The sequence below is a fragment of the Perna viridis genome, chromosome 5 (genome assembly GCF_037379345.1).
Source record: "Perna viridis isolate PV_CMFRI_1.1 ecotype Kerala chromosome 5, ASM3737934v1, whole genome shotgun sequence".
Classification (NCBI taxonomy): domain Eukaryota; kingdom Metazoa; phylum Mollusca; class Bivalvia; order Mytilida; family Mytilidae; genus Perna; species Perna viridis.
This window is the reverse complement of record NC_142449.1, coordinates 33434992-33443857: the sequence shown is the minus strand read 5'-3', so window position 1 is coordinate 33443857 and position 8866 is coordinate 33434992. Positions and strand designations below refer to the sequence as shown.

Below are 8866 nucleotides of genomic sequence, written 5' to 3'. Positions count from 1 at the left end.
AATATAAAAGCTTGAAAGTTTCGAACGGTGTTGTCAAAGAAAACAACATGGCCACCGAAGCACCCCATCCTCAGCCTTTAAGTAGATGTCATACGTATTTAGGCGGGACGCATAGGGCCCTCAGGAGCGGTATGTTTTTCTTTCACCATACAGCATAAATTTAACCACTCGAACTTTACTTAAGCACACCAATAGCTTAACAAATATCACGATTACTTGTTTTTTTTTATTTTTTCAATGTTTCATTGTTTGTTTACAAACTGCGATGTTTGCATCTCCTGAGCTCAGAATGAATCTGCTTGAATTATTGCTGATTTATCATAAAGCAATCGCATTTCCATCTTATTCTTTTTTTTGTTGTAAGTAGATATGTAATGATTTGAAAGAATTTCTGGATAACCACTTTGGAAAAATGGACTGTAACACTGGCCTAAAGGCTTAGGTGCTTACAATTACATACACATACAATGATAATTCAATCCTGTAGCAATTTTTTTTTAAACTGGATATTTGATAGTCATCAAAGTAATCATGTACATTTGTATATTTTACTCTACCTTCATATTAATAACATGATGCCTTTCATTCTTTGTAATTTTACTTGAAGTTCAAGTGATTTTGAAGCAAAATAAACAGAAAGAAATGATGTTCACTGTTCATTGGAAAGCAACTACATTTGTATTACATTGTATGAGCTGTAGATTAAACATGTATATTTGTACATGTACAATGCAGTCATTAGGATTTTTTTTGTTTTTTGTTTTTTTTGGAGGTGGGGTATGCACCATTTATCACATTTAAGCAGAAAATATCCCATTAAAATCAAATGTTTTTACAAAGAATGTTAAAGAATGGCCCATTGAAATTCTGAAGATCATTAAAAATGTCCATTCTGAAAATTCTAATCCCAGTCACTAACAATGTACATGTACAACTTATATAAAATAATTGATAAAACACCATTTGTACCCTGCCCTATCTTACAACCAAGTCTAGAAACCTAAGTTTGAATTGAGTTTCATACTGTTACAGCATGTAATACTGATAACTTCATGGAAAAGATTTGGTCTTCTCTTGATTGAATGACCCTTACCTGATGACTTGACTTGGTTAGTTAACTTGAATATTAACAAGGCGTTTTTACCTTTCTACTATATTGTAGAAATTCTAATCTAAGTTTTATAGAAAGTTAAACTCTCATTGTCATTTATCCATTTAATTACCTAAGAACATTCATCAAGATATGATCGTTCAATCAGAGGAACACTTTAAACTCTGTTCCATGAAGTTAACTACATGTATATTACTCACTGTAAATGCAATGTAGACAGTCCATATCTTATGGAAATCACTTGGATTGATAAAAAATATCAATTAGAACAAGCAATTGATCTTAAGACCTCAGATTGCCAAAAAAAGTCAGAAAAGAAACTGCAGAGGAGGAAAAAATGCCAAAGATAATACAATGACACCAGCTTTTGTGGCTCAAATAAAATTAAAATTGGCTGCTCCTTTATACAGTGTTTTGATATGTTATCTAAAAATAGACAACTTATTACCAAGGTAAGTCAAGCAGCATCAAAATTTTACAAATGCTTGTTAAACAAGTCTTGAATAATGTTTATATATTGTTTTAGCTTACCTGCCTCCAAATTTAGTGACCAAGTACCGGTATATCTTTCATTAACAAGATTTGAACAATTCCGAAAGTCAGAAGTAAAGGATTTATTGTTTAAAGCAGGTTTTATGGTGGATTAAAAGAGGCTTGATACAAATATCATGGTTGGTTAATGTGTACATTGTACTTCTATGAGAGTTAGATCAAGGGAAACTACAATTAGCTAAGCCAGGTTTAATCAGGGCTTAACACAATTTCTTTTCAACTTAAAAATGCATACAGTGTTTCTAGTTGTCAACCATACAGATATACATGTATGGATTGTATGACCATATTTTTATCTACTTTAAAGTACTTCTCTGTCTAAGAATCAGGCAAAATGTATATAAGGTGTTGCACATGAAGAAAAATTGCAGAGATTTTATAGCATTATCTAAGTAGTTATACCTCATAGCCTCCAAAATTAAATTTCAAAGTGTTTGTAAATTATGCTCTTTTAAGATATTGATTGGTTAAATTTAGTTGAATGCACTATTGAAAAAGGTAGGAAAATATTCCTGTTAATCATTTTTCCTCATGAAAGCAGTTAAATAATATCTATGTATATGTCAAATGCTCCAGGATAAACTTAAATAGCTTTGGCATTGTTTTCTAGATGAATTGAATATATTTGACATTGCCTTATTCTTACAAAGAATGGTACTTAAGAAGCAAAAAACCAAGAAATGTTACCAATTTACATACAAATGTACATTGAATATACATGAACATTTACATGTACGTTGTACATGTACATGTGTACATACAATACATTTTATAAATACTATGTACTGTCCCTATATGGAGTGTGTTTTAAAAATAGATTCGAGTTTTTAAGATCTTCTTAAAGACTTGAATTAAAAAGGAATTAAGTTAAAATTAAAACTCTGCAAGGTCAAAAATCATTTATATAATTTTCAGTTCATGGTTTAAGACCAGAATAGAAAATATCCTAGATTCTCACCCCTTTCCAACTCAAATTTTTCGCCCTCCCTAAAAAATTTTGTTTTGATTTTTTTTCCAAATTAGGTCACTTTATTTCAAATTGACAGCATTTTCACTGAAATTGATAAAAAAAAAATATAAAGAAAATATGCTGGCCCACCCCTAATTTTGAAAAATGTTGGATGAGAATATATTTGGATTATGGCCTGATGTGATTTTTGTTGACCTAACAAGAATTTATTGCATTAATTTTACTTGTATCAACATGTTTTTTAGAAGTCTTCTACTATCATGTATATATGGAATCTTAACAAATTTTTGCAGTTGTTAGAATTTCGTAGGATTGTAGTCCCTTTTACTACTGTGATAAAGATATGCAATCTAAAGTTATCAAGAAAATTATCAACTCTGCATGTGGTTGCCTTTTTAAGGCCAAGAAAAAAAATACTTAAAATGGAGGTTCCTATTAACTTGGCCTATCCTATTTTTTGACTTAGTACATGTACATGTGTATGTATTTAAAAAAAAAATACATGTAAAAACATTTACAGCTTGCTTTCTGGTATAGGTTTTGTCCGTCATTGAAGACCATGTGGTGACCTGTGGAAGTTTGTTACTTAGCTGTCCAATTGGCAATCATACCATATATCCTATTTTTATATTGCAAATTCTGAAAAAGTATTTAATTCTTTCATTGGTCAGTCAAATGGCAGACTAAGGGTGTTCAGTTTCTCACTGTTCGTTGAATGCTGCCCATGTGGGTTTGGGTGTCAAAAGAGTAGGCTTGCAACAACACTAAGCTTGTTGTAAAAGAAGAATGAATATTGCTCAGATCCTAGCCGTAGGTTAAGGTATTCTGCCCACAGAGCAACTGGGTTGTGTGCCCCAGGTGGTGGAATGGGATACCCCTGGCATGCTACATGCTGGTGTTGTCAGGCCATTATACAGAAAACCTGCATATAGCTGAAATACTGATGCTTGGGTGTTAAACACCAATCAGTCAATAATTGAATGCCCATAGTCCGCCCTGAGTTGTCCTGGGCTGGTAGAGTTTTTGTCCCTTTGACACATTTCTACTTTCTTTTCTAATATTTAACCCTCGTTTTGTTAGATCTAAAGGAAAATCCAGCCTGTCAGTTTTCTTTATAATTCTTCTCAAATTAACTTTTTTTTCAACTTCAAAATGAATGTATTCCTATTCTAGTCTTTTGTTGTCAGACAAAGGTAATAAATAATCACTACTGAAAACTTGAGAGAGTCAGGTACTACCTAATACAATTTAGACAGAATATTATAACAGGATTAAATGTCCTTTGCAAATTAATACATAAGAAATACAATAGAGGTGAAAAAAAGCTATGACATATTAAAATAAATTAAATAGATCATGTTTTGAGGGTCTTGACCTACATGTTGAACCTGATAGACAAAATACTGATATTTAAACCTTTTTTATTGTTTAAAGTTGTTCCTGATTTGGAACACTCGCCACTTGAAAAAAAGATTAACAGATCTTTTAAAGCTTCATATTATTTTACCTTCTTTAAGTTACTAAGCATTTTAATCAAATTAATGCATGTATCTGTAAAGGGAAGGTATAAGACATTTTTTTTAATAATCAATTACTGTAGATATTTTTCCTGATAAGTAAGATTTTTAAAATTTTCAGCCGTTTTAAGATTTTTATGTTTATAGCTGATTTGATCCGAAAGAAAGAATATCGTTTGGCTAGAAGCTTTAATCTCAGTTTCCGCTATATAGATGACGTATTATCTTTAAACAATCCTTATTTCTGGGATTTTATACGTCGCATCTACCCCAAAGAACTTGAGATAAAGGATACTACAGACACTGTGAAGTCAGCATCATATCTTGGCCTACACTTAGAAATCGATGGTAAAGGTAAACTATTGACTAAACTTTACGAAAAAAATTGAGGACTTTTCATTCAAAATTGTCAACTTTCCTTTCATCTGTGGCAACATCCCTTCAGCACCTGCGTATGGAGTGTTCATATCACAAGTTATACATTATGCCAGAGCTTGCTGAAACTACGCAGACTTTTTGTATCACACCAGAACTCTAACAAATAGGCTTCTGGAACAGGGTTATGTTGCTACAAGATTGAAGTCATCACTACAGAAGTTTTATGGTCGTTATAGTGTATCCATCTGCACCATGAAAACTGATTTATTCAACAGACTTGACTTTTTATGAGCAACTTGGCAGGTGTTTCTAGAAAAGCAGAGGATGCATATCCTACCGGTGCACCTGGTCCTTGCTTCCAGTTTTTAGTGGAGTCCAAGTTGCTCATTTGCTTTTGTTACTTTGTATGTATGAATTTAGTTACTTTATGTTCTTTGTTGTGTATGTCTGTTTTCCATGTCTGGTCTTTTTCCCTGGATTACATTCTTTTGATTACTGCTATAACCTTGGTTCCCTTGATTACTCTTTAAAGAGAAGTTGTCAATTATGTACTCTGAAAGTACTATTGTTCGTGGTGTACCAATTTTTGTAGTTTTCATGAGTAGCCATTAACCACCTAATTTGGTTGTCAACAAAAATGACATTTCTATTGATTTGTATATTGAAAACCTCAAAACCACGAATTAGTGTTTCCCCCCTTAATCCACAAATATTGGTACCACGAATAAAAGTACTTTCACAGTACCTTACAAGTATACTGTACAGTATCTTGTATCTTCGCTCCTTTCTGCTTTTAAAGCCATGAGCAAGAGGTAATGTTATTATTATAATGCAGGGCTCAAGCTACTTGAGAAAAACAGGGAGAATTGACTTCTCTTTCAGAGAGACACTAGGGAGAAGTGGGGATGAACAGGGAGAAGTGAATGCATACAAGCATCTTTTACTAATGCTTTTTAAAATTATATGTGTTATATATGTATGTTACTTACATGCACACAATATAAACAAGTATAGTCATATACTCATTTTCTTTTATTGAGATAAATGTTAGTTTTCCTTTTAGCTACATTTGTAAGTAACTACATATTTTGGACAAAATGAAGTCAGCCTGCTGACTGAATGATTGACTGTATCATATATTCATGAAATTGAATTTCTCATTTTGTTCTGGTTTTTTTTTTCTAATCTCACTTAATCCATAATGATTTCTTGTTCAAAATATCCAGTCTCTTCATATAAGTTGATCAAGAGTATCAGTAATCATGTTAAAAATTTATTACTGACAAATTAAGACAAACGTAATTGAATACTTTTTGAAAGTTGCGTTTACATCATTAATCAAGCCAGTTTTAGTCTGAAAACAAATGAAATTTTAAGTAAAAGAAGAAGAAAAAAAATTTGTTTTTTAAATTGCTTGCAAGAATAAAATTTTAAAATACACTGCCTGTGTAAATATTTGGATTTAAAATTATTCTAGTGCAGTTGTGATATATCCTTAAGTCCCCCATGTACTCTTGTTTTTTTTTTTCAATGGGAAATGAATTTATGAATGTGAGAACATGATATAAGTTTTCAAAACTATTCAATAGGATCTATTCTGATTTTTCAAACCTGTTCAAATTACAACTTTTGAACATGATCAGGTCAACAAATTTTGTATAGAGAACATTTGATTTGTCTAATCCTTTTACTGACAGTGATTTGACAATGAGTAAAAATGAATATTCAGTGGTGCATGTTTATTGAAATTGAAATGTAGATTACTAATTCGAAATTTTTCTTTGTTGTTTAAAGATTAATGTCTTTCTGAAATAGAGATTAGTTTATCCATAGCGTTATTTTAAACTGACTGTTGTATTGGTTGTTTTATGCCCAATATGAAATGAGTTTATGAGGATTAAAAACACGGAAAAATTTTTAACTTACATTTTGTACTTTGGATACACATCTACATGTACTTTTGTTCGGCTTGTTTGTTTAGTTGTGGAACAAAATGGCATCAACATCTTTGATGCCAAATGTCGACCATAAGAAATTTGCAGGCACAGCAACTACAAAAATGCAGATATTACGTAGTAAAAGTGGAGAAGAGTATTTTCTCCCTGAAATAGCACAGAAAAAACTATTCAGGGTTAATTCAGAAAGGAAACCTTTTTGTGTTAATCCTTATCCAAAGTTGAAATCAGGTAGGCTTTTTTTCTAAATAGTATTATCTTTTAATCTAATTGTATTCTATCTCAAAATATTTTTGTTAAGTCTTTATTTATATATCCTAATATCTTTGTCTTTTTTGTGATTAGATAATATTATCTTTACCAAACTTTAAAATATAGTAATACTGTCTCAATACCACATAATATTTTAGAGGGTTAGTTAAATTTCAGTTTTTACCTTGTTGTCCTTATAATAGAGTGGAATTTAGATTCAATTATCTGCTCTTTAAGCCCATTGCCCTTTTTAGCTCACCTGGCCAAATGAGCTTATGCCATCACTTGGTGTCCGTTGTCATGGTTGTGGACAAATTTTAAAAAATCTTCTCCTCTGAAACTACTGGACTGACAGGTTTTAAACTTGGCATGATTGTTTCTTAGGGTGTTCTGCACAAAATGACCATGAATAATTTCGTTCAGCATCATGAGATGGACCCATGCCAAAATTTTCAATACGATTGGTCAACTGATGTAGGAGTTACGGCCCCTGAAACAGTTTTTTTTTGGCATTTTTCGCATGTGCAACTGTGAAAATCTTCTTCTCAAAATCCATTGCACAGAATTCAATGAAAGTTGGCATATATGTTACTTAGGGTATCCCACACAAATTGAAATTTGGGATTGTTGATTCATGAAAAAACATGGCCGCCATTACTAAAAATAGAACATAGGGGTCAGATGGCAGTTTTTTGCAAATAACTCAAAAACCGTTGCCTTTAGCAAATTTCTGGCATAGGGTAAAATTATTAAGCATCATGAGAAGGACCTATGCCAAAATTTTCAAAACCATTCATTGACTAATGTAGGAGTTATGATCCCTGAAACAGTTTTTTTGTTATTTTTTTTTTCACATGTATAAATTTGAAAATCTTCTTCTCGAAAACCATTTAAGACAATTGAATGAAAATGAGCATAATAGTTCTTTTTAGTGTATTGTGTTCAAAATGACTGTTGTGATTTTTAATCCGTGAATAGATATGGCTGAAAAACAGCAAAATGTAACAATGAATATTTGTATTTTCCTATAAAAATATGAAATTGTAAGTATAAAAGTGTTATGCTTTTAAACCATGAATTTTCAAGCTTCAGCATAGAAGTAAGTATAAAGACTTGAAAATACATGTAGGAATTTGTTAATATATTTTTTGTTTTATTATTCAAATCTTTATAGCCCATGCTTAAAAGCAAGGATGTTATACCTTGGGCATTTAGTGGTCATACTTTCTATTTATTCTTACATCTGTCTGTTTGTCCTAGGTTCTATAGATCTGCAGCTCTTCTGAAATCTTTGGATGGAATTTTATATTACTTGCATGCATTCTGTATAAGATGATGCCATTGTGCATTTTTTTCTCATTTTCATCTGAATGATTCTTACATCTGTCAGTCTGTCCAAGGTTCTATAGATCTGCAGCTCTTCTGAAATCTTTGGATGATTTTTGGGATTTCCTACATTTGTTGTACCTTTATTCTGGGAGGGGAGCAGGGGTGTCACCCATTGAGTTTTCCTCACAGTATTAAATATAGCTTACATGTGTTTTCTTTTTTTGCAGGTCATGGAATCTACATATTTGAGAACCAGTTCTTCAGATATGAAGGAGAATGGGTGAAAGGAAAGAAACATGGTATATACATGTACATGTACAGTGAAACCTGTCTAAACTGAACCCTGAAAAATCTGAAAACCTGTATAAACCAGACACTTTTTAAAGTCCCTTAATAGCAATTCAAGTGCACTTTGTACCTTGGTCAACCAAACATCAGTCTAAACTGGACTTATTTTAAATTCCAAAGTGGGTTTGATTTAGACAGGATTCACTGTTTATGATAGTTTACAATGTAATTACACACACATGCACATATACATGTAGAGTCTTATAAACCCCTGAAAAAAGTGATATATGTACTTGATTTAACTAATCATACATGTAGATACCACAAGTCAGCAAGGGATCATTACCAATGTGACACAAAAAAATTTATTTACCTCAGTTGAATATTGAAATTAATTATAAATGTTAAAAAAAAAACTTTTGCATGCACATTTTGTATCTGCAAAATATCATTATAACTTAAGACTTAAGAATTAGGCAAAATAAGAAAAGTCTTACACATGCATGTCAAAAAT

At 31.6% G+C, this 8866-nt stretch overlaps 1 protein-coding gene across 7 annotated transcripts in view; it reads left to right on the top strand.

Moving 5' to 3' along the window:
• The first annotated feature begins 16 nt into the window (after window positions 1–16).
• LOC148617160 (MORN repeat-containing protein 1-like) overlaps window positions 17–8866 on the top strand; it is a 47700-nt gene continuing 38850 nt past the window's right edge. For 2 of the 7 annotated variants that reach the window (XM_088584544.1, XM_088584542.1), the window contains exons 1-2: window positions 17–129; window positions 8292–8363. In XM_088584544.1, the coding sequence (XP_088440670.1) occupies window positions 48–129; window positions 8292–8363 (154 nt within the window). In that variant the 5' untranslated portion in view covers window positions 17–47. Of the gene's footprint in view, window positions 130–6353; window positions 6715–8291; window positions 8364–8866 lie in introns of those variants that run through there. The other 5 variants (XM_088584537.1, XM_088584538.1, XM_088584539.1 and 2 more) reach the window with 5 other exon arrangements.